This window comes from Panthera uncia, assembly GCF_023721935.1.
Source record: "Panthera uncia isolate 11264 chromosome B3 unlocalized genomic scaffold, Puncia_PCG_1.0 HiC_scaffold_2, whole genome shotgun sequence".
Taxonomy (NCBI): domain Eukaryota; kingdom Metazoa; phylum Chordata; class Mammalia; order Carnivora; family Felidae; genus Panthera; species Panthera uncia.
The window spans coordinates 4,340,187-4,366,501 of record NW_026057583.1 but is presented as its reverse complement, the minus strand read 5'-3'; the positions used below and the strand labels follow the sequence as shown (position 1 = coordinate 4,366,501).

General features: G+C 49.3%; 1 protein-coding gene across 1 annotated transcript in view; it reads right to left on the bottom strand.

Moving 5' to 3' along the window:
* Positions 1-16,242, bottom strand: part of TMC3 (transmembrane channel like 3) — a 39,427-nt gene extending 23,185 nt beyond the window's left edge. The window contains 8 exon segments of the mRNA XM_049614347.1: positions 105-247; positions 348-446; positions 1,427-1,533; positions 4,710-4,791; positions 10,648-10,723; positions 14,352-14,498; positions 15,754-15,902; positions 15,904-16,242. Coding sequence (XP_049470304.1) covers positions 105-247; positions 348-446; positions 1,427-1,533; positions 4,710-4,791; positions 10,648-10,723; positions 14,352-14,498; positions 15,754-15,902; positions 15,904-16,242 — 1,142 coding nt within the window.
* Between the last annotated feature and the right edge of the window lie 10,073 nt (positions 16,243-26,315).

The following is a 26,315-nucleotide window of genomic DNA, read 5'->3' as shown; positions in this document are numbered from 1 at the left end:
CTACAAAGTGGGTACAGTTCTGCCTTAACTTTGCATGATATTGACCAGCTTGAGATCACACATATCACTCTTGGCATGTATTTGGAGAAACTGAGCAGCCATACTTTTTTAAGAGGATGATGAAGCTGTAAGCAAACACAGCCATGCCCACCAGGAAGTACGCCAGGGGCAGCCGGTAGCCCGCTCTCCCGATCCTTCTCTCCCTGCCGTAATAGCCGTAGAAGAGGACAGAGTACTGTAGATAACCCTGCGAAGAGAGAACACTCAGTGTCACTTCCGGGCTCCAGAACTGTGGCCCCCGTTCAGCCCTCCCTCAAGATGAGAGTGCCACCCAGCTTCCACCTCACCCCCAGGGACCAGACGGTGTCCAGGTCTCCGGCAGACATAACACTCTCCTTGGGGATCATCTTGCTGTCTGTGCTTCCGAAGGGCTGGCCCGCAATGAGCTGGTGGGAGAGAACAGGATGTCATGGGATCCTCAGTGAGGGGAGGGGACCAGAAGCAAAGGGGTGGCCGATCCCCACGGCCTGTGAAGGCGTTGCACGTGTGAGATCTCTAAGGGCTGGATTTCCGCTTGATTCTCACTGATGGAGAGGTAATCCTGGGTGGGCAGATTTTCTCTTCGCTTGATCAGCCCGCCCGGGTATTCTGTCTCTGGGCTGGACGGGGCTTCTACAGATGGGTTTTTGAGGTCACCGGGTTTCTTTGATGGCACGGAAAATAACCCCATTTACTGTGGGAGGACAAAGGTTAGTTGAGAAGTGGGTTTTATTTTACCAGCGTCTGCACACTGGCCCAGATGCCGAATCTGGCCTGTCACCTCTTTTTGAACAGCCTAAGAGCTAAGAAGCGTTTTTGCATTTTTAAATGGTTGGAAAAGAATTAAAAGAAGAATGATATATTGTGACGCTTAAGAACGATCTGAAAGTCAAATTTCAGTATCCATAAATAGAATTCGACTGGGGGCGCCTGGGTGGTTCAGCCGGTTGAGCGTCCGACTTCAGCTCAGGTCGTGATCTTGAGGTTCATGGATTCAAGCCCCGCATCAGGGCTCTGTGCTGACAGCTCGAAGCCCGGAGCCTGCTTCGGATTCTGTGTCTCCCTCTCTCTCTGCCCCTCCCCTGCTCACTCTCGCTCTCTCAAAAATAAGCAAACATCAAAAAAATTAAAAAACAATAGAATTCTACTGGAACACAGCCACACTGTTCATGTGCCGTCCGTGGCCACTTTCACACCGCGTGGCAGACAGAAGGGGTGTGACAGGGGCTGCGTGGCCCCGGAAAGCCTGAGCTATTTACTAGCTGGCCCTCCACAGAAAAAGTTTGCTTGAATACAAGGATGATGAAGGGAGTCGTGTTATGAAACTGCTCTGACATCTCTTGGTTTTAACGACTGGCATTTTTATCTCTCCTGGACTAGTTCTTACCTCTGGAATGACGATAAAAGCACCTGTCATCATTGTGAGCACAATATTAATTCCAAATAACCATCTCAAGAATATGAAGTAGGAGGCAACACCAGATCCAAAATGACCTAAAGAAAGACAAGATAATAAGAACGATTAAAGAAAAAACCAAAAAACCAAAAAAACCCAAAAAACCCAAGACAAACAAACAAAAAACCCCCACACGCACACAAAAACCAAAAACCAAAAACCAAAACAGTATAAACAGGATGAACAATATAAAACCCTCACGGTGCAAAGTTCTCTGTAAGCAGTGTTGTAGTTGTTTGTGTATCGGGGCACAGATCAAGAAGGCCAACTCGGGTGTTCCCCCAAAATAGTCATTTACGTGGGTCAAGATGTTCCCTAGTATTTCCAGTTATAAGCACAAAAAAAAATCCCTAATTTCATAATTTCCCTAATGACATATTCATTATGTCATTGTACTTCAAATTCATTATGTCAAAATACTTCTCAAATACTCGTCAAATTTACAACATTTCATGTATGTTCAGAAGAATCAGCATCTTTTGAGGGGAGCCTGGGTGGCTCAGTCGGTTGAGGGTCTGACTCTTGACTTCTACTCAGGTCATAATCCCAGGGTGGTGAGATCGAGTCCTGCCTCTGGCTTTGCACTGGGAGCCTGCGTGGGATTCTCTCTCTCCCTCTGTTCCTCTCCCCTGCTCATGTGCTCTCCTTATAAAAATAAAATTAAAAAAAAAAACCAACTCTTTTAAAAAAAGAATCAGCATCTTTTGAGAATTTGGTGTATATATATATATATATATATATATATTTGTTATAGTTTTGAGAATTCCCAGGATTTTTCTTAGAATTCTTTTGTCTTAATTTCAAGATATATAGCAATCGGCTAGATGTTAACATTAGGGGAAACTGGGTAAAGCAATTATAGAAACTCCTTACAACTTTCCTATATATTTTATTCTAAATAAAAAGTGTATTCAAAACCCAATTTCTATTAAGAAGATAAGGGAGTGTGTGATTCGTACCATACTTAAAAAAAAAATCCCCTGAATCTGTATTTCAAATTTAGTTTATGTTGGTCACAATAAATAGGAAAACACAAAACATCACAAAGAAAAAAAAAATTACCTATTCTAGAACACTAAATTAAAATTACTATTAGAGTTTCTGGGGCGCCTGGGCGGCTCAGTCGATTAAGCATCCGACTTCGGCTCAGGTCATGATCTCACGGTTTGTGAGTTCGAGCCCCGCGTCGGGCTCTGTGCTGACAGTCGGATCCTGAGGCCTGCTTCAGATTCTGTGTCTCTCTCTCTCTCTCTGCCCCTCCCAGGCTCATGCTCTGTCTCTCTCTGTCTCCCAATAATAAATAAACGTTAAAAAAATTTTTTTAATTACCATTAGAGTTTCTAACAAGCTTTTCGTGTGACCCCTCATTATTATTCTCCACGTATAGATTTTTTGTATAAAATTCGCATCTGTCTACAACATGCATCTTGAGTTATTAATTATTATCAGCATTTTCTCACGCAAAAAAAAATTCTTCCATGAAATAAATTGCATTGCTTCATCAGCTGAATTTTCCGTAGTTTACTTAACCTCGCCCCACTCCCGGCCATTTCAGAAGTTTCTGACTTTTCACTTGGTGGGGGATTCACTGGGGTGAATAAGTCTGCCGTAGACCATTTCTGTCCGAGGTCGGGGCACACTGGGCAAGTGCTCTCTGGAGAAAGGGAGTGTGGGGGTCAGGGCAGGTCAGGGGAAAGGGCCAAGCAAGGATACGGTGCTGGAGCCTGGCTCCCGCCGATCCCACGGCGGATCCTGGAAGGCAGATTGCACAACACGGTGGGTTGGCCCCACTTGGCACAAGGAGCTGGACTTCGTCCATCACGGCCTCTGCGCCCTCGGCTGGGACAGGTGATGTGTGCCCCGCATCTGGAAGAGTGTTGGCCCAGGGCGGCGCTCCGGAGACCTGGGGTGGGGGATGGGTGGAGGGGTGGGGTGGGGAGGGGCAGCCGCGAGTCACAGCATCCACACCCAGAGCTGCCGGGAAAAGCCGGACCAGCCAAGTCGAGAAATCCGGGTGGGGCACCGACCTTGTCCGCCTGCGATGATTTTGTCGTGGCCCTCGTTTCTTCTGTCGTTAAGGGATGGGGGAGTTTTATCGAAGGGCACAAACAGCATGAAGGTTTTTGCTACAAATTTTAACTTTGCCCCGGAGACGCCTTCCCAGTGGGCAGTCCCGCCCGTCGCGTGTGCCGGTGCTCAATTCCACTGAAATGCCGAAAATGGGCTTTTCTCCCTTTGACTGTCAGCTTTGCTGTCTCAAGGACGCAGGTTGCCTTCATAGGTGACCAAATGCAGCCCTCTCTCCCTTGATGATTTCCTTCTTCGCCTTCGGGATTGGACGGGCTTCTGTCCTGATCCGTTCGGAGATCACACGCTCTCTCTTAATTCTTTCGTGGTTTCCCTATTTTATATTTAATAGCTAATGGGACTTTAAGTGGAGGGTCTGACAGAACTCTGTAAGAATCCAGTGTATCTGCAGTGCTGTACTACAGATTCAAGGGCGGTAGTGTTCCTCATTGTACTTGAACCCTTTGGTTACGCAAGCTCATGTGCGTTGTCAAAAAAAATTTTTTTCGACGCGTCTTCTGGGTGGTTTTCTTCCACCTACGTTTCACGATCATCTTGTTGAGTACAGAAAATTAAAAAACTGCGTTGAGGTTTTTACCGAAATTTCTGGAAACCTGTGAAGTGACGTTAAGAAGGTCCACATCTTCCAAACGTGAAGTCACCTGTGCCTCTCACAAGACTCTTGAAACATGTGGTGGCCCAATTTTACAGCTTCCTTCATTTCAGACCCACTGTTGAGTTTGTTCCTGGCATTGTGTGCTCTGTGTTATGGGTGTGTGTTGTGTGAACGAGTTTAGAATATGTTTTCTAAATGGTGCCACTCACCCCTAAGAAAATGCAGATTTCTGAGTTTTGGTTTGGCAAATGCTCACATCAACCTTGTGCAGTTTTCCACCTGCTCCTTCTGGGTCTGTGTCGGGTCCGAGTCACGAACGACCCGTGAGCCGCAGCGAATGTGGGACAGCTGTCGTCCGGGGAAGCGGCGGACAGATGCCTCCCGTCTCCACCGTCCCGCGTCCAGCCCGGCGCCTCACCACGCGCAGGGCGAGGACCAGGACACGGAGCCCCTTCTCGGGCCACGCTGTCGTCTGGCCACTGGCAGGGCCTCCCCGCTGCCCCTCCCCACCCCCCGAGCGCCCACACTTACTCTCGATTTTCTTTATCCTCATTTCCCAGGGGATGAAGGTGACCATGAAGTTACAGGCCCCGCGAGCAAATTTCCGCCACAGCTGAAAAGGAGGGAGCAGGGTTAGCGGGCTTCGCATTTGTCAGGATGGCAGGGACATCGTGACGCTAAAGTCCCTGGTGGAGGAGAGGTTCCCAGACACGCCTGTGATTATGACGTCATAGGACTTGAGGCCACACTAGGACCAGAGCAGCCCCTGTCCGCTCTTGTTGGGGTGACGACACCTGCTTGGGACCTGAGCTGTGGCGTCTGTATCGACGTGCGTATGGTCCAGGGTCACAGGCTGCCTTATTCCTACCGTTCCCGCCCTGGGGACTAACAACAGTGGAAATCACTTGAGGAGTGATGTCCACTCTGGGGCTGGGGCCCAGGAGTCCGCATGGCCAGCAAACTGCCCCGGTGACCACAAATCCCCGCTTGGGGGATGAGAGTCTAGAACATACGCCGAGCACGAGCCCTGCCCGCCGTGTGCCTCCCGTCCCGCACCTGTGCTGCTCTCCTGCCCTCTCTCCTGGCAGAGGCCGCCAGCGGGGAGATCTGCAAATTCGTCTTGTGTGTTTAAGAGGCAACTGCCAAGAGTTCAAGCTCTCTCTCTCTCTCTCTCTTTTTTTTTCCTCTCTCTCTTTCCTCTGAGGAGAATAAAGCACAGCGCGCTGGGACTCCGGCCGCTCCCTCACAATGTTGGCAGGCTGCCCATTTTAACACACAAACAATCCGGGCTTGTGTTGGAAGCAAATGATATCACCGCGGAAAGAAGGGCTCCAAATGCAATTACAGGATTCTGAAGTCTGAGACAGCGCACGGTCCTGATGCTTGAACGCACGATCGTGCCGTTCAGGTTGTGCCTGCCAAGGCCAGACACGCGAAACGCAAATCTGTTCGAGTTTCACCAGACGTTGTAATTGTTGGTCTTCTGTTCATGATCCAAGACGCAGCTCAGACCTAACCACGCCCGTGATGCTTCCGCACAGGCTCTCTGGAGAGAGGCAGACCCTGCTCCCTGCAAACTTCCAGCCATCGACATTCTTGTCATGCTCAGCTCATCCTACCTCGTGCTGCCCTTCTGTTTTTGTTTTTTTTTTTCCCCCGTGGCTTATGTCCTTTGGCATGGAGGCGAAGACCAAAGCTTTCGCTCTGTTGTCCCTGCAGCAGGCAGAGGCAGGGTGCTCACACATCCTCGGGGGAGGGTTTGGTGTTGGAAAGCATCTGAGTCTCTGGCCCGCGGTGAAGTCCTGCGGTGTAAGCAGCCCTGGAGGAGGGCCCCAGACCTGATGCCAGCTCCAGTTCAACCGCTACCCTACCACGTGCTCCTGGGAAAGGCGTTTTCTTTCAAGGTCCTCATCGGTCCAAGAAGTGGGCTTTGATCAGTGGTATTCAGAGTTACTCTTCCAATGAGAATTTCAGCGCATGAAATTTTAGTGCATGAAACAGACTAACGCAGAGCAATTTTTCTAAGTGGGAGATGCAAAACCTCCTCCTCCCCCTCCGCCTCTGGTGCTCATGTGACAAGTCAGGGGCCCCGAACTCAGCTTCAAGGCCGCCAGACCCTCAACGCTCGTTCTGGTGACGATGGTCTGCGCTAACCTTCTAAAGGAGCTTCCTTGAAACATGTGATTTGTTATGACCAAGATTCCATAAAGCATGGGAAAAAAAAACACCTGATTCTCTGATGATTTGCATCAAATCTCCATGGAAAGCCTGAAACTCTGAAATGATTTGAGATTTTAAGAGCAGAGCAAAAACAAAACAAAGCAAAACCAGGAGCCAGACTTGGAAGAAATGGGTCTTAATTGTGGGCCTGGGTTACTGGGTCTGGTGAGACTCCGTACCAAATAAGCTCATTCTTTCCTCTTTGGGAAGTCTTGTAAGTTCACCTGGAATAAGTGTGTTCTAACCACACGAATGCTAGTTTATGAAAAATGCATTCATCCAGAGCATGTCCTGAGCACTGTGTGTGTTTCCAGTACAGCGGATGCAAGTCGACAAGACATGTAAGACGTCAGCTGGCGCCGAGCTTGCATCCAGATAGAGGGAAGGCAACGAAAGAGTCAAGGCCACCGTGGGATGTGGTCCATTAGGACTGGAGGAGAGAGCTCTTTTAAACAAGGGGGTCAGGAAAGGTCTATCTGCAGAGGTCATACTTGAGCTGAGACTTGAGTGAAAAGAAATCAATACTTCAAAAAATAAGAAATCGGTAGAGGAGCTCTCTAGGAGGGCAGGACAGCATGCAATCCGCGAGTTAGCACGTGCTGGACATTTTACAGCAGAGGATGGAAGGGAGGAGGTGGGGTAGATCCAACAGGTAGGCAACGGCCAGATCAGTTGGGTCATGGGAAGGAGTGAGATTTAACTCTAAGTGTAATGAATGCCTATCTGTCTCTCTGTCTGTCTGTCTATCTATCTATTATCTCTCTATCATCCCTCCATCCATCCATCCATCAACCCATCTATTTATCTATCATCTATTATCTATCTATCAATCTATCTACCTATCATCTATCAATTATCTATCTATCAACCATCTATCTATTTATCATCTGTTTATCATCTATCTATCTATCTATCTATCATCTCCATTCGTCCATCCATCCACCCATCTATTTATCTATATCGTCTATCTCTCTATCAATCATCTATCTATCTATCTATCTATCTATGTTTTAAGTAAGGAAACAGTTTAAACAGTTTAAACAGTTTAAGTAAACAGTTTACTGTTTCAAGGACTGCCCGGGCTCCTGCACGGAGGAGAGTGGATTATAGGGGGACGTGTGCGAAAGCAGTAGGACCTTCCAGGAGGCCAATCAGCCTATATACCATCATAGGCAGGTGCTAAATCATGCCATGCAGGCTCTAGGGAAGGGTGACCTCCCTTGTGGGTATTGCGTGAAAAACAAAGGACGTAGAATATTAGAACCAGAAGGAATCTTGAGAATCACACGTGAAAACCAAACTCAGAGCAGGGAAACGATGGCAGAGAGACTTGGGTGTCCTCCCTCCTGCCGCAGTGACTTCTCGGGTCCCGGAGGCCCCAGCCACTCAGACCTTGCTTCTGTAAGAAACAGGGACACCTGCTGGCACTGAAGGAGGACTGCCTGTAAGCAGGCTCAGGTGGAGACCCAGGGGGGCGAGGACACAGGCCGGATACCGGGGAGGGCCCCCCAGGACGCCTTGTGCTCTGCAGCCGGGACTCCCAGAACAGGACAGAGTGGAGCCCCTGGGAGTGGTGACCGGATCTCAGTGCCGGGAGTCACGGGAGAATGGGTAGCCCGTGACACAAAACGTACTATTTGGAAAACAGTCGCATCTTCGTCGGACAAACCAAGGACTATAAACAGATGGGCCGCGGGCTAGATGGCTTCTGTTTTCTCTCCGCGGCAGCTGGAGTGGGTGCTGGTCCTCAGTGGCTCATGTCAAAATTTCCAGTGTAAAAAATTACAGGGGCTTCTGCGTGGCTCCGTCGGTTAAGCGGCCGACTCTTGATTTCGGCTCAGGTCATGATCTCACGGTTGTGAGTTCGAGCCCCACCTTGAGCTCTGTGCTGACAGTGCAGAGGCAACTTTGGGATTCTTTCTCCCTCTCTGCCCCTCCCCCACTCCCACTCTCTCTCTCAAAATAAAAAAAAGAAATACACATAAAAAGGTGGAGGAATGTTGTTCCGAACAGGGAGGGGAGGAACCAAAGCGTGAAGAAGACACGTGAAAGGGGGACCTGTCTTTGACACTTTACTGCACCCCCCAGAAGGCGGAAGTGACCCAGTTGGGACATGACCCCAGGGCCTGGGACAAAGCGTGGCACGTGGATTAAACTGAGCTGGATTGAACCCCTTTCTGCGGGGCCATTGCTCCTACAAAGGTGCCACCGAGCACCTTTGGGCAGCCCGTCTCTAGGTGAGGCTGGGAATTCCGGTTCCCCTTCTCATTCTGGAAACCCTGAGTCTAGTAAGTCAGCCCCTTGTCGAATTACACCTTTAATCCTTACTGATGTCACTGTGACTAAAAGTTGCTGTGCTTTTCACTCATATATATTACAGGTTGTCTGAATAGGACCTTCTAGTATTTTCCAAGAGACTTCCCACTGCATTGCAGGCCATCTGTTTAGGGAAAATGAGGGAGCCGGGCGGCACATATGCTTAGCATTAAAAAGATAATTTTGTTAAATGTATTTATTGCATGAGTCCCATCATCGCCTGACAGGCATAAGCACTCAGGGGTAATTTTCGTCCTACGAATAGATTAGAGTTTTCAGGCACAGTCTGTGCAAAGGAAGAAGAAAGCCAAGGCAGAGCTTTGAGGACCCTTTGCGACTTTATCTAATTTTTCAGTTAAGTAAAATTTAGGACCACTTTTAATTAAAAAAATTTTTTTTACATTTATTTATTTTTGAGAGACAGAGAGACAGCACAAGTAGGGGAGGGGCAGAGAGAGAGGGAGACACAGAATCCGAAGCGGGTTCCAGGCTCCGAGCTGTCGGCACAGAGCCCGGCGCGGGGCTCGAACCCACCAACTGTGAGGTCGTAACCCGAGCCAAAGTTGGACGCCCAACCGACGGAGCTACCCAGGTGCTCCATGACCAGCTTTAATTTAAACTTCGTTAAGGATTTTGTTGGTTTGTTTCAGAGAATCTGAAAAGAGTGCATTTGTCAGCTCTTATCTGTTAAAATATAACCAACTTAAAAAAAAACAATATCCAATATTGGCAAAAATATGAAGGCAGCAAAACTTGTCATGCATGGCAAGGTGAACTATCAAGGGTTTTGGAAAATAATTTATTAATATTTATCAAGAGCCGAAGCACCTGGATGGCTCAGTGGGTTAAGTGTCCAACCCTTGATTTCAGCTCAGGTCATGATCACACGGTTTGTGAGTTCAAGCCCTGCACGGGGCTCTGTGCTGACAGTGCGGGGCCTGCTTGGGACTCTCTCCCTCTCTCTCTCTGCCCCTTCCCTGCTCACACACTCTTTCTCTCTCTCTCAAAGTAAATAAATAAACTTCAGGAAAAAAAATACGTGTCAAGAGCCAAAAAACAAATTTTATTTTTCTACAATGATTATAGTTCTGGCATTTATCCCAGGAAAGGAATTTTAAAGGGTAGGAAAAGCACTATGTGCAAAGATAGTCTTTGCAGGGTTATTAATAATAATGAAAAATTAAAGGCAATTTAAATATACACCAGCAGACAAATACCAAATTAAGTTAATTTAACAGCAGACAAATAACCAATTGAGTTAATGTACTTGTCTGTCATGGGAGACAACGTGTGTAAAACGTTCAGAGCAACACGGAAAAATCCTTGTGTGTTGGGGTTAAGTGAAAAAACGTTTGTACGCTGTGATTACTGTGTGTGAAAATTATAGACTCAGTGACTGAAATGTGAGCTCTAGAAAAAGATACTATATGAGAGGATGATTTTTTTCCTTTGGCTTCTGAACATTTATGGGAATGATCGCAATGTCTCTCTGAACAGATCATTGCAATTAGATACTAAAGTTGAGCTTTAAGGGGATGAATGGGAAAAATAACAAACAAAAAACATAGCACTGAGTTCTCAAATAAGCACTGGGATAGATCTATAACGTTCCCATTACAAGACACGCTGGAAATAAAACTTACACGTATGGGAGGGAGTAAGTCAGGAAAAATGCTAGATCATTCTCTCGAGGGAAGATAGCCTTTCTGGGATGAGTCGGGTTTACCCAGGGTCATGTACAAATGGTGAGTGATGGCCTCAGGGACTAAAGTCCAAGTTCTGGGACATGCAGACCCTCCAGGGACCAGCATCGCTCTACGGCTGTAACGACTGATGCGCACAGCCGATGCATAATGGCAAGCACAATGTCACACACCTTCCTGGCCCCGAGGCCACAGGGAGGGGTGGGATCGCCATGCGTACACACTCTCACCTCTGCACCTGCCGCTTGGTATCCTCGGGTCCTGGTCAGCCTCCCTTCGAACTTCAGCACAATCTCCTTCGCTCGCCTGAGACAAGAGAGCGATGACAGTGAGCACAATTTTGGCACCGCTGGGATCGTGGCAAAACGTGTGAAAGCGTGACAGGAGCAGGTGGCCAAACGTGAGGGGCAAGATACTGTGGCAGGGAGCCGGCTATGAAAATACGCAAACCGTTCATTTCCTGGCTGCCAGCGACCAGAGGGCTCCCTTACCAAATATTTTCCGGAAAACAAAACAAAACAAAATATTTGAAAGGATACATTTACAGAAAATGATGAGTTAATGCCCAAATGAGTTGCAACTGAATTTCTTTTTTTTAAACAGTTTTTTTAAAAAATTCACCTATTTTGGGGCGCCTGGGTGGCGCAGTCGGTTGAGCGTCCGACTTCAGCCAGGTCACGATCTCGCGGTCCGTGAGTTCGAGCCCCGCGTCAGGCTCTGGGCTGACGGCTCGGAGCCTGGAGCCTGTTTCCGATTCTGTGTCTCCCTCTCTCTCTGCCCCTCCCCCGTTCATGCTCTGCCTCTCTCTGTCCCAAAAATAAATAAAAAACGTTGAAAAAAAAAATTAAAAAAAAAAAAAATCACCTATTTTGAGAGAGCGAGCGCGTGAGCAGGGGAGGGACAGAGAGAGAGGCAGAGAGACAATCCCAAGCAGGTTCCAGGCTGTCGGTTCAGAGCCCGGCATGGGGCTCGAACTCAGGAACCGCAAGATCACGACCTGAGCCGAGATCAAGAGTTGGACGCTTTAACGGGCTGTACCCCCCTGGGCGCCCTACAACTGAATTTCTTAAAGCCCTCCCCTGATTCCGGTTGTTGTCTGGGAATCGTGAGCGTTGGAAGTCCCGGCAGCGGGTGCTAGCACCTCGGCCCCTCACTTAACCTCGGCGGCCACTTCCTGCAGCCCTCGCGTCTGGAATTGAAGGTCAGACCTAGTTTCGGAGAGCCCGCTTCAGGGAGGGGGTCGTGGGTGTCTGGTTACCGCTGCGTCTTCGCTCCCGCAAACAAACTACTGACACACGCTGACCGGTGTGGTGGGTTGACCTGATGTCTCCACCTACATGATTCATCCCTGCAATGGACCGAAGTCCCCTGGATGGACGGTCAAACCCACACCTAAAGGAACAGCGGGGTTAGACAATCCCCGCTGGCGCTAATGGGGCGGACGGGAGTCGAGGACTCTTGGGGGTGAAGGTCACCTTCGAGGCCACCTCGTCTGACGCTGCGCTGATGAGACCCTCGTTATCCATGACCAGCCCCCTCCCCTTGACTGTGCTCGGTGCCTCTTCAGAGCCCCTCGACCTTCAGTCTGCCCGGCTCGCTGGTGAGGAAGGTCTCGCACACGCCTCTCAACAGCCGTTTAGCGGCCCCCTCCCCGGTCCTGAGTCCCTCCCTGAGACACCGGGAACTAGCTGACTCCCTTTTCCGAGCGAAACGTGACCGAACCGGAGCGTTTGCTGGGATCTGGAGCCCGGTGCCCTCGTTGCGATCACCCCATCATCCCGGCCCGGCCAGCCAATGCCCTGGCTTCATTCCGGTCAGGACCAGAAATGCAGGCAAGGGTGAGGGTTGACACCCTGCCCTGCAGAGCATCTAAAAGATAGAGGCCTGTACAAGTGACATCATTTATCTCATCTAATCATTTATCATTTTCTTCCTGCAGACATTTTCTGCACACTTCCTTGGGGCAAGCAGACTGGGACACACAGGCACGTGAAACAGAGTTGTTGTCCTGGAAGGCACCCCCTCTCTAATAGCGTGAAAGAGACCGAAAGCCACAGTAACAGGCGACAGGGTGGGCCGGGCACTCAGGAACCAGGGGGGACAGAGCTAGCCTGGTCCCGTTAGGGTGCCGGCCGCTGGCTTCCCTGCGAGGTGAACAGACCGGTCCTCCCTGACAGGTGGCTGTTGCCCCAGACCCAGCCGGGACCCCTGCCCTTTTCCGCGTCCGCCTTGTTCCCTGGGTCCCCACGCGGTCAGGCTTCGGTGGCCTCTGTGCTTTCCAGACGCCTCAGCGGGTCCAATTAGGGAGGCATGCATCGCTCTGGTAGCTCCTGAAGGTGACGAGGGAGGAGACGCGTGGGTCCAGGGGATGATCTATGGAGGTGCTCAGAGGACCAGCCCGTCTGAGAGCCTGACCGCCTCTGCCCCAGGCAGCGCCGTGTGGCCCGACCGCTGGCCAGGCGTCAGGACGGAGGGCCCGGATTTTGCCCTTCGGCTCGGGAAGTGTATCGACTGAAAAGTTATCATTTGCTGCTCTCTGCCTGCAGGTTAAAATGGCTTAGGCTCTTACTGGTAATTAATGGTTATGAATTACTGATTAGTAATTAACCACTTCCTCCCACTAACCATCAGCCATCCATCCTTAACAACGTTTCTGTACGATTTTTAAAAATCCGGATACAACTGCCTCTCTTTCTCTGCCTCTCCCCACGCGCACGCTCTCAAAATAAATAAATAAACTTAAAAAAAAGAGGGGGGGGGAAGGGGCGCCTGGGTGAGTCAGTCCGTTAAGTGTCTGATTCTTGATTTCAGGTCAGGTTGTGATCTCGCAGTTCCCGAATTGGAGCCCGGCCTCAGGCTCTGCACTGACGGTATGGAGCCTGCTTGGGATTCTTTCTTTCTGCCCCCCACCCTCCACCACCTCTCTCTCTCTCTCTCTCTCTCTCTCTCTCTCTCTCCAAATAAATAAATAAATAAATAACTTTAAAAACTGTGATACGACACATGACTCTTTCTTTCTTTCTTTCTTTCTTTCTTTCTTTCTTTCCTTCTTTCTTTCTTCCTTAGAACTGAGAAGGTTCTAATCCTGTCCACGCAGGGTGCCTGCTGGTCAGGGCTACTGTCTGTTTCTCTGGGAAGGTGCACTTGACAGGTCGGGAGACCTCATTAAGGCCATGCAATTAACCCCCTCTGCTGTGCTCCCGGGCATCGGCATCATCAATCAGTCCTCACTGGTGGGGCCTGACGGCCGGGGACCAGAGACAATGCGAGTCGCTTGCACGGTTCACTTCGTTTAACCCCGGAACAGGGGTCAGTGGATCTTAACCTTCAGTATGTGACGGAATCTGCTAGAATGCCTGTTAAAAATCCTGGGCCCCTCCCATCGTGGTAGGGTCCCTTCCCTAAGGAAAAAAAAAAAAAAATCTAAAGGTAACCTGGCTCTGTGCCTGCATCATAACCTCCCTCATGACCTTGTAACATGAGACCACTTAATCAGGCTGCCTGTGTGTGTGTGTGTGTGTGTGTGTGTGATCATATACGGGAGACAAAGAAGTAGAAAATATATAAAAAACGAGTCCACATGGCCACGCCGGTGAAAGTAATGTCTATTTTCAGTCTGGCTCATACACTTGTCTCTGCTGAGTCTGGCTATTTTGTTCACGTCTCCAGACGATGCTAAGATCTAGCGTTTGCAAGGGAGGTAGAAAACCACAAATTTTCCACCAGCACACGCACGCACACTCATACATGCACACACACACACACACACACAGAAACTGGCCACCTGGAGGCACCCGTGGCTTCTCAGAGTCAGGTCTGGAACGCCTGGTCACCACCGTCAAGTGGGTCTCAGTGCTCATCCCCTTGGGCGGGACCGGGCGGCCTCGTGGAAAACACACTGACGATAATCAGTAATGAGAAGGGAAGCCCCTACCTCAGTGCTCCCAGCTTCTGCCTCATGGTCCAGGGTCTGCAGCGAATGTTTGCCATGAGATCTTTCTGGAACTGAATATTCTGGAAGATTTGTTCTGGATCATTGCTGTCCCCTGTTTCATCAGCATTAAAGCTGTCGTCCAACTTGCTGAATGGATCAGGACATTAAGGAGGAAATCTGATTAGTAGAATTGCTTCCAGCAAGGACCTTGCCCAGGGTACAATCTCGCTGCCCCGGGGTCATCTGTATGAAGTTTCTATGTGTGGAGGGATGAGGGACCCAGGGAGGCAGAGAGAGAAGGTGGCAGTCCTGGCAGCCACCGAAATACGTGCAGTGGAGCCTGTGGCTTTAGTGGCTCGGGAAAAGAAGACGGTTTCGCAGCGTGAAATCTATTATCAGAAGACGTCACACCAAGAGACAAGGGGGTGCTTATGAACAATTCCTGAAGAGCACCATCGTTGTGGGCAAAACAATTTCTATTTCAGGCTGGTTGAAATAGTCAGCTAATTTTAAAGATGGGGCTCCTCCTTGTCCCCCAACTCTGGAGGTGAAATAAAGAGAAACCCAACATTGTCATCCAGAGACCCTCCCCGCGTTCCTGCCTCTTTAAAATGGAGAGGCAGGACAGTCGGCGATTTCTTTAAGCAAGAGTTTAGCCAAGCGGATTTACGTGGGCAAATCTTTCAGGGAAACGGTGACTCCGGAGGAGAACAATTTGGCAACGTGTAGCAACGCTTATTCCCCCTAACAATGAAATCCGAGGTGACTTCTCAGGAGGAGGGAAGAGTCTTCCGCGACAGCTGTTTGATCAATGATGCGCTTAGAAGTAAAGAGAAAATCATTCCTTTGCTTTTCTCTAATTCTGACGGTTTTCATTTACCCCTAGGAGGATTTCCTTCAATTTCTCCAAACTGATGGAGGTTTGGATATACCTTTATAAATATTTCACAAACTGATGGAGGTTTTAATATACCTTTATAAATATTTAACAGATTCCAACGGCACTCCCTCACTTCTCCCTGGCCTGAAGCCTGTGCCAACAGGCACCTTATTTATTATGACGGATGTATTGCCCACTCCCTCTTGACATCGCATAATTGCGTAAACAGACAGAAAACAGAGGGCGCACGCCCGTGGGTTCGGCCGGGTTGGGGGACGCCAGATTCGGGTCCCCCGGTCAGCCGGCAGGTACAGTCGCCTCCCTCTGGGCACGGAGTCGAGATGGCTAACCCGGGTGTGGAGAGCCCAGAGAAAGGAGTTTGGGAGTCCACTCTCAAGGAGAGGGGGACGGAGCGGGGTCTTGGCCCTCAGGTCGGACGCAGGCAAGGCTCGGGGTGACCCAGCTTCCCTTCCTCAGCACACCTGCGTCCCTCCTCCCTGCGGGTGGGGGACACCGACTCACCCGAGCAGCAGGGACTCCTGGTACAGGCAGCGCTGGCCGGTGTTTCTCCCGATGCTTCTGTAGCGCTGGGACGCCCTGGCGGGCTTCATGGGGGCTGAGCGGTTGCCAGTGACCCCTCGGGGCCGGCAGGGTCCCAGGGAAGCGGGGAGGCGGGGGAGGTCTGGGCCACGGAGGTCTCCCGAGGGGAGCCCCTCCTTGCCCTGCCTCCTGATCTCCGGAGCAGGACTGCGACCGTGCAGCTGGCACCCGGCGAGGAGGCCAGCTGTGCGTGTGTGATGCGAAGGCGGCTGCCGCAGCGCGATTGGCCGGAGTCTGGGCCGGCAGAGGCGGGTGGCTCGGCCGGGCTGAGCCAGGGCTCATTAGGTGGCCCCCCCCAGTGATCACATCCGTGACCCCTCGCGCCCAGACGGGCCGCAGTGGTTTGCACAGCGCTTCGTCTCCATCCCCATGACTGGTGTCCACAAAATAATTAGGGAGAAGGCAAGGCATGGCTTAGGGCTTTCCATGTTTACGTCTCGAGAAAGAGGCTCAGAGGGGCGCCCGGACGTCTCAGTCGGTCCGGCACCGACTTGGGCTCAGGTCGTGCTCTCGCGGTTCCCGGGTTCGAGCCCCACATCGGGCTCTGTGCGGACGGCCGGGAGCCTGGAGCCTGCTTCGGATTCCGTGTCTCCCTCTCTCTCTGCCCCTCCCCTGCGCGTGCTCTGTTTCTCTCTCGAACGTAAATACACATGAAAAAAAAATTTTTTTAACGTTTAGAAATCAACATTTTTGAAACATTAGTCCAAAAATTGAGACGAATGATTCACATCAAAAGTAGTAATTCTTCCTATTTAATTATCCTAGATAATTCATTTGGATACTAGAAATAGGTAATATGTTCAGATTAATCCATTTTATTCTGCCATAAAGTTAAGCAAAGTGATCTCAATAAATCTGAAAAGCAAATCACTGGTTTGCACTAATTTGTTTTAATAAATCCCCATGGTACTTCAAGATTTGCTATTACCTCTCTACTCCAAAAAAACCACAAATACACACACACACACATATAAATATAGAAATAAATACATAAATACACACACACACACACACACACACACACACATATATGCAAAGAAGAGACAAAACGATCAAAATGTTAGTTGCACAGACAGCTTCAGAAAAAGCAGGATAGAAAAAATCTTTGAAATGCTCAGAAATAATCCCTATAGGTAAAGATCTCTCAAAGAATGCCAAAAAAAAAAAAAAAAAAAAAAGCCAGGGGACTAACAATAATCTTACTTTTTTTTTAAGATTCTTTTTTTAAAAATGTTCATTTATTTTTGAGAGAGACCAGAGAGACAAAGGCAGAGAGAGAGAGGGAGACACAGAATCGGAAGCCGGCTCCAGGCTCTGAGCCATCAGCACGGAGCTCGATGCGGGGCTGGAACCCATGAACCGTGAGATTGTGACCTGAGCTGAAGTCGGATGCTTAACCGACTGAGCCACCCAGGCGCCCCTCCAATTCTTACCTCCTTATTATGAAACTCTAGGGAGCCTCTTAACCTCTCTCCAGCCCAGCATTATCGTGCCGACTGATGAGGCCACACTTAAGAAGCGTAAAATGTAAGAAAATCTTAATTTGATGATTATTAACATCATGTTGAAATATTTCTGCGCAACGTGCCATTATTTCTCAAACACACTTGTAAACGGTGTTGGGGGAAAAGTAAATAGATAGAAAGCAAATGTTAGCGACTAGTGAATCCAGGTTGGGGCTCAGCGATATCCGTGGTGCTGTTCTCTCAACATTTCTGTAGATCTGACTTTTCTCAAAGTGCAGAAAAAACAAAAAAACAAATAAGATGTTATAGCTGCCTCTCCCGGACTCCTTTGCGTGAACATAGACAAGCTTCTTACTCTAAGCCTCTTTTTTTTTTTTTTTTTATGTTTCTTTATTTTTGAGAGACAGAGACAGAGCATGGTGGGGGGGCGGGCAGAGAGAGAGAGGACACACAGAATCGGCAATGCCAGCCCCCCCTTCCTGAGGGCAGCAAGTTTTCTTTCACCTTTGCATTTTGCAAGAGCGACCTTTCCATTTTTGAGACATGTTTGCACGCCCGGGAGATTGTTCTAGGGAGTCTAAGGCCTCTTGTCTGAAGTCTAGAAATGCCTTTGGGGTCTGGGAAACGTCGTTCAGGGTGGACGCCCTGGAAAAGATGTTTTCCAATTTTCCGAGTCACGGCTGAATTTGTTGAGATGTGAGGGTGCGTGTTCTTGGTGGTGGTGAATTCCTCATGACATCATCAGCTGCCCGTAAGTTTGACACTGAGCAGACACCCTGAGATTTCCATCGGGGGTCACGTGACGGGTGCTCCTGCGGGAAGCTAAGGGGGGACTGTCACCGGCCCACGGAAGCCCTTCCGAGGGGGAGCTGATCACCGGGTGGGGTGCCCTTGAGACACAAATTATAGAGCCGCCCTGGGCTGCTCGGTTCGTGTGCTTTCTCAAGGACAGACGTGCATTTTTGCACAGGACCGCATCGAAACGCACCCACCGCCCTCGGACCTGGAAAAGGAAATCGAACTTTCTCCAAGGCTGGGATAAATTCCTTGTCAAGCAGCCACTTAATCGTTGGCTGTGGTTTCTCCTCTAATGATTTTTAGATTGTATTTACCCGGATATTCGGGGACTTGGAGAAAGTCCAGCAGAGCTGTCTCTGGCGGTGGGACAGCCTCCCGCGAGCGGTTCCCCCACACCCCTGCAGAGACACTGTGCATCAGTCAACGGACGCAAGCCCCAGGCTGAGCGAACAGAGCACAGCAGGTGTGGGACACAGCGTCTTCGTCGTATGTGGACCTATGGCCCAACCGCCAGGTTGGCCGTGTTCCTGCTTCGGTCCATGGCTGATCTTTTTAAATCCTCTCTTTAAAGAAAATTATCTTCATTTCCCTCCCCCCGCCTTCAATTTCACTGACGGTCCTTTTCATCTTGTTTTGACCCATCGTTTCTTGCTTTATAACGACCTTGAACAATCCTCTTTCTGAAAATGCAAAGCAGTTTCTCCCTTGACATTTCCAGACTTAAAAATGGACAAGCCCTCCTCTTCCTGCTTCTTTTCTTTTAGTGTTCTGTCTCCTTCTGTGAAGGTAAAGCATATTTTCGTGGGCCCACCCCCATCTCTGTTGATTTTCCAATGAGGAGAGTTCACATTTGCCCGTGTGTGCCCAGAAACAGTATTCACACGTGAAACCTTTTCTTTTTAAAATTTTTTTTTAATGTTTATTTATTTTTGAGAGAGAAAGAGACAGAGTGCCAGTGGGGGAGGGGCAGAGAGAGAGGGAGACACGGAATCCGAAGCAGGTTCCAGGCTCTGAACTGTCAGCACAGAGCCCGACGCGGGGCCTGAACTCATAAACCGTGAAATCACGACCTGAGCTGAAGTCAGACGCTTAACGGACTGAGCCACCCAGGTGCCCCTATTTTTGAGAGACGGAGAGAGAGAGAGAGAGAGAGAATGAGCAGGGGCGGGGGACAGAGAAAGGGAGACACAGAATCCGAAGCAGGCTCCAGCTTCTGAGCTGTGAGCACAGAGCCTGACGCGGGGCTGGAACTCTCGATCCGTGAGATCATGACCTGAGCTGAGGTCGGACCCTTAATCGACCGAGCAACCCCCCCACCTCCCCCCGCCAGGGGCTCCAAATCGTCTTGTGACTTAAATCTCACTGCGAAAGTGTGGCTGGAATGGTTCGAGCTTAGCGATTCTGTACGAACAAGTGTCATGACCCTTAGTACCTCGATCATTAACCTTATCGTAACTTCAGCATCAAAGTGTGATTAGAGTGGTTTCAGAACTGTTCATTTCATGATAACTGACCTGATTCGTGTAAAGAATTTGCAAAGGAGGTATACTGCAAGGCTATTTCTTTTTCTTTTTTTTTTGCAAGGCTATTTCTTAACTGCACGATAGACACGCTCTGTGTGCTCTCTAACATTGCCGCAAATACAAATAGAACTTCAAAAATGCCTTCCTTCTTCCTAAGGAGCCACAACAAGCTTGAGCAGTGGCCGATCGCCCGTACGGCATCTAACTGCGTGCATTCACCGCAGTCGGCTGTGGGTGGGGGAAGAAGCCTGCCAAGGCCCAGAGGTCCAGGGATTCCTTCCCGGAGCTCAGGGGGAAGCAGGCTGATCGTTGAACCGGGCGGTGCCGTGGAATTGAACGTGCGGGCCCGGCCCAACTGCAGGAGAGAAGAAATTCGTTAAACGGTACTTTTCCTGGGGTTAAAAAAGGAAGACAAACCGTCGCTGATTATGATAGCGTCTTATTACGTTTCTACGCTGCTAATTTGGAAACTGTGATAATGCAGACTACGTGACGGAGGAGACGAGGTGCCATTAGGTGCCGTCCCTTGGAGATTTTTCCTGTTGGGTGCGCTCTCACAGGATACAAGGCCTCTCGCTGACGTGAGCTTGTATCTCACCTCGGTGCCCCCTGTGCCATCCGCTTGAACGCTGTCCCGATTCCCTTCCAGAGCAAGGCGCAGGGAGTAGGAATAACGCCCAGCGTCAGGAAACCACCTGGGCGGTTGCAAAGCAGAGAGAAAAGCTTCACAAGGACGTGGACAGGGAAACGGCAGGGACTGATTGCCTAAGGGTGTCTGTCCGTGCGGCACGCATCGGGCCCGGGAAGGCTAACAGACTCCGGAACGGAGAGCCGAGCGCGTGTGACCGAGAACAGCACCGTGGGAGGATTTGACGACGACACCCAGCGCTCCAAAGAATGACGTGTCTGGGCGGCCGTGGTTGAAGACGGACCCTGCAAACGTCCCCTGCCTGGTGGCTCCACTCAGCCCTACAGACAGGGCCGGTCGTTCCTTGTTGGTTTCGCCACACGATGAAACACAATCCTGTAAACAAATTAATTTCCCCCAGGACTTTTGAGAGCATCCTAACTGCATTATCGTTTTTCTGCATAAAGGAAGCTTAGCACAAGAACAATTACGGAATGGGCTTCAAATGATCTCCAAATGGCCGTGACGTGGAGAAGGCCATCGGCAGAGATGTGGGGATAACACGAACCACGTTTTGCTGGCTAAAATCTGGGATCCTTTATTCTGAAAGCTGTGCTGACCCTTTCCTGTTCTTCCTCTCTCCTGGCAGAAACCCTTGGCCATCCTCATTTAAAACCTTTCTATTCCTCTCCTGCTGTCCATAGCCTTTCTGCTCTGTCCCCTCCAAGCCAACATAATGTAGAATTCCCGGAGTAGAATTCCCAACTTGACCTATCCCGGGATGAGCTGTCAGGGCAGGGACAGGGAGTATGAGCAAATGTGCCAGAATGGTATGGAATGAATTAGCACATCCATTCATGTGTTGTTTTTTTAAAAATTATTTTTAATGTTTATTTATTTTTTTAGAGAGGGAAAAAAGAGAGGATGAGCGGGGGAGGGGCAGAGAGAGAGGGAGACACAGAATCTGAAACGGGCTCCAGGCTCCGGGCTGTCGGCACAGAGCCCGATGCGGGGCTCGAACTCACCGACTGTGAGATCGTGACCCGAGTGGAAGTCGGACGCTTAACCGACTGAGCCCCCCAGGTGCCCCTCATGTGTTTGCTCATCTGTCATTAAACAAATCTGTTTTTAAACAAAAACCAAAAGTAAATTTGTGAAGAATTGATAAGACAAAGGGCTTTGGGCTATGGGTAGTAAATGGTGAAGAAGTGACACGGTTCGTTGTCTTATCTGGGGCCAAAGGGGGTGCCAAGTGTCCTTCCTGCACCTGCTGTTTCCCAAGTACCTGTAATTCAAAAACAATCCGTGAGCCCAGAGTGGCATATTTCGGAGTGATGGGTCCTGAACCCCTTCAGCTATGTGGGTGCTTGGAGCTAGGGAAGGGTAGAGAAGAGGAAGGGAACGTTGCCTGGTCTGGGCCCCGGAAGGTAAATCGCTATTCCGAAAGCACGGTGGAGGCTGGGTGAGGGGCACGGGTCAGCCATTCGAGACCAAAAGCTATCATGGCCTCTGGGGACCGGTGGGAGCCACCACTCCAGTCACTCAGGCCCGGAAGCACGGCCCCATCAGTCTGTTCATTTATTTTCCGGCCTCACCTGCAGGGCACGGTTGTTAAATATGAGGCGGGTGGTCACGAGGGCGTGGATGTTTAAGCCCCAGCCCCAGAGAAGACACAGATGCAAGGGACGGGAACCCAAGGCATAGGCCCTGGCGACCCGCGGAACCCAATAAGCTTCCATCCCAGTGCGTCCCCGGGACCCACAGATGCGCTGGAAAAAGGCCAAGGGAAGCTACTAAGCTCCACTCACTCATCAATTAAGCACAGCCTCATGCCTCCGATAATTCATCCACCGATCAGGACTTATGACATCCACAACGTGCCAGCCCCTTGGCTGGTCCCTGGGGACACAAGGGTGAATGGGACACCATCCCAGCATCTGGTATTGGGGTCTTCGGAGACCCTTGTGAAGGTCTATATCACCGCTCTGGTCAACTATGACCCATGAGACTGTATCGTCTTGTCACGCTCCCGAGAAAACGTCACTGACCCCCCCCCCCATCCTCATTCTATTTTTCAGTCTGCCATTCAAGGACTTGTGACATCTGTCCCCTCTGAGCCTCATCATCTGTCTCCTCCGTCTATGCAGGTGGAATGTCATTCCAAACCACCTGCCTCTTCGCTGCCACCTCACTCCCCACTTGAGGAGATTCTCTTCCCTTCTGCTTGCTCATCTGCGTCCGTCATGCTTCCCGAGAGGCCCCTACAACCACAGAGGAGCCCTCATCGTCCTCCTCTGCGTGCATCTGTCTGGCGGAGCCCATGTCTCCCTGTCTCCTCCCTTCGCTTCTCTTCCTCCAACGGCCTCGTTTCTCTCCACGGCTGCACTTGCTCCGTCCATCCACCCTAGCACCCCAGTGCTACCAACCACCACTCCCTTCCCCACCTCACCTATTTGGAAGTTTCCCGGAATCGCAGGAGAGTTGCTCTAGACATAGGCCCCTTGATGAGGCATCTCTAGGTGCTATTGTCACAATGGGGAGAGGGGAAGAAGGGCAAAGTCTTTGGCTTCTTCCAGAGGTTGGTTTGGAAGTTGCGATGGAATGAGTTAGAAGAGTTTGAGTTTCCTTGATATTAAACATACGTGCTCCCCTTCCCGTGGCTCATCCATCTACATGCAGATACCCGGAAGTGATCTCACATTTAGTAAACACACCCTTCCTTTCTCTCCTCACTCCTCTAGTCCTCCCAGTAGGTTCAGAGAATCTTCCAGCCAGAAGGGATCGCAGCACTCTTTACTTCAATTCCTCTAATGGTATTTGAATATCAGCACATTCACACCCCTACATGACCGTGTGGCTCCCGCCTGAACACCTTCAGCCAGAAGCTAAAAGATTATTTTCTCCTGAAGTAGTCCACTTATCCTTGGATTGTCCCCCCCATTAATGGGTCGTCTTCTTTATATGGATCTGAAACTATTGTTCTGAAGTTTCTACCCATGCGTATGATTTTTATTTTCTAGAGCCAAAGAACTAATAAATGAGTATAGCAAGGTTGCAAGACACAAGATCATGATAGAAACTCAATTTTTTTTTTTTTTTTTGCATACTAGCCATGGACATTTGGAGTTTGAAATTAAAGAAATAATGCCATTTACAACAGCACCAAATAATGGAATATTTAGGTACACGTCTATCAAAATATGAACATGATCTGTATGCAAAAAATGTAAACCCTTAATAAAACTCTAAATGAGTGGAGAGATATTTCACACTCATAGATTGGAAGACTCAATATTATGAAGCTGTCAATTCTTATACCCAATTGGCCTGCGGATTCAACAAAATCTCAGGCAAAAAGCTAACAACCTATTTAGTATACATCAATAAACTCACCCTAAAGTTTATACAGAAACGCACAAGAACTCGAGTAACCAAGATAACATCAAAGAACAAAATGGGAGGACCCACCCCGCTTCAAGACTTACTATAAAGCTACGGTAATCAAGAGAGCACGGTGTTGGCAAAGGGACAGGCATACACGTTGATGGGACAGGAGAGTCCAGAAATAGACCCCCACAGAGAGAGCTGATTTTTGAACAGAACAGAGGCAAGTCACTGGAGAAAGAAGTCTTTCAACAGAAGGTGCTGGAAGGATTGGATGTTCGTATGTTAAAAAAATAAATAAATGTAGAAACACATCGTATAGCGTTCACAAAAGTTAACTCAGAAGGGATTATAGACCCGAAAGTGCACTCACAAAAGTTGACTCAGAAGGGATTATAGACGCGGAAGTGAAACGCAATAGTATAAAATTCTAGAAGAAAACAAAGGAGAAAGTGTACACGATCTGGGGTTTGATGATGAATTTTTAGATACAACACCGGAAGTAGGATCCATGAATGAAAACAGTTGATAAGTTAGACTTTATTAAAATAAAAACTTCTGCTCTGCGGAGGACGCTGTTAAGAGAAGGAAAAGACAAGCCACAGATGGGAGACGATATTTGCAAAACACACATGTGATAAAGGAAGCGTGTCCAAAATGCACAGAAAGCTATTACAAATCAATAGTGAGGGTACAAACAACCCAATTAAAAAATAGGTAAAATATCTGAAGAGACACCTCACTGAAGTCCTGCAGTCTTTCTCCCCAAACTCATTACCCCAGAGTAATCACGAGAAAACACGAGACAAACCCTGGCTGAGGGTCCATTCTACCACATACCTGACCCGAACTGTCCTCGATACTGTCAAAAATCGTAAAAAAACCAAGGAATGTCTGAAAAATGGGCCCGGCCAAGAGGCGTCTAAAAGGAAATAATGACGAAATGTAATGGGGGATCCTGGATGAGATCCTGGAGCCGAAAAAGGTTGTTAGGTGAAAACTGTGAAGATCTGAATAATTGTGGGCTTTCGTTAATAATAAGGTATCAGCACTGGTTCATTAATCGTGACAGATGAGCCATACGGGTGAAGGATATTGACAAGAGGGGAAACCGGGTGTGGGGTATGTGAGAGCTCTGTTCTACCTTCGCAATCTTTCCATCCATCTAAAAAGTATTGTCTCCTGCTTCTACCCGTATGCCATTTCCTTTGCTCAAACTACACGCTTACTCCGGTGACGCGGAATAATTAATAAAGACAAAAGCTAGCGTTTACCGACCACCTCGTGTGTGCTATTTACACCTACTAACTACGCAGAGTGTCTCCATTATAACCTTGACAATAACGCCAGACAATAAGAAGGGGACAACCAGGCTCACTCGTATCTGGTTTTCCTGGATACGTGGGGAAAACGATATTTTCTAGCACCTTTACGGTGAGGCCAGGTCCCGTGCCCGGTTAAGTAACATGTGTCCTGCGCAGAGCAAGACATTCACCGGTTGGTACAACCCATCCGCATACCTTGTCCCCTTCGGCCATGACCGTGGGGGTCACGGGTTGAGATGGTAGGGCCACAAGAAGGAAGGAAGGAAGCAGGGTCTCTAAGTCAGCACGGAGGAGAGCTTCCTGGAACGTCACTGGAAACGCATCAGCGTCTGATACGGGCCAGACATTCATCTTGATCGTGCTGGACGGAACCTCTTCGATGCGGACTCCATCTTGATCGTGCTGGACGGAACCTCTTCGATGCGGACTCCTGTGAGGCTGAGACTTAAACGTATAATACATACCACGTGGCGACAGTGTGATCAGGCAGTCTTTATTGACGGGCTTGACGGTCTCGGTTTTGTAACAAAATCTCCTGAAGAATATTGGCTCAAAGGATGACGAATCACGGAGGGGTTTACGGCCTCGTTTCACGCCGTTGCGTAAGTCCTTGCGGCGGACCTTTCTGATTCCTTTTGATCCCACCGGCCAGCCGAGAACTTTCACTGACGTTCTCACATATTCTGACCTCTGTCCTTTCCTGCTGCTTAATGATCGTCCTATAAATTGTATAGGAAATGGAGCAAATGTAGTTACTGTGTCTGCCGGCCCTGATGCAGATAAATGTGGAAGTCTCGCCCAGTGTCTCCCCAGGGCAACCCTCAGCCCTCCGCCTGGGTCTTACCGAGAACAGAAAGAATGAACCATCAATCACAGCTCGGCCTGGCTCCAGCGATAGCCTCACCTCCTGGAGAACAGGGATCACGGCAAAGTCATTTCAAATGGACGTGACCAGTCAACACAAACCAAGCTCCTTTGGGAACGGAGCTTTTATAAATTTATATCGGCGTGCCGATTTCCCAGTGAGTAATCCATTGGCTCTCCAGGCCAGGGCAGCCCTTTCAATATAACCTCCCTCGTCTCTGTGTCTCAGGAGACCTAGTCTCCAGCCAAGATCTCCCCACAACCGTGGGGCTGTGACCAGGCATATTGGGAGGGCTAGTTACGTGGGCCAGTCAGAGATTTGTCTACGTGAGCAACGAAATGCTTCCGTGGTTTGGAACAGGGGGCTGGTCCTTCAGAATGGGATCTCCAACCTAGTCTTTAATTCCACAGCATGTAGAAATTAACCCCTCTCAAGAGAAGAGTTGAAACAAAGAGTAAGTGAATGTCCTCCTTTGTTCCTACGGGTTTTGTCTGG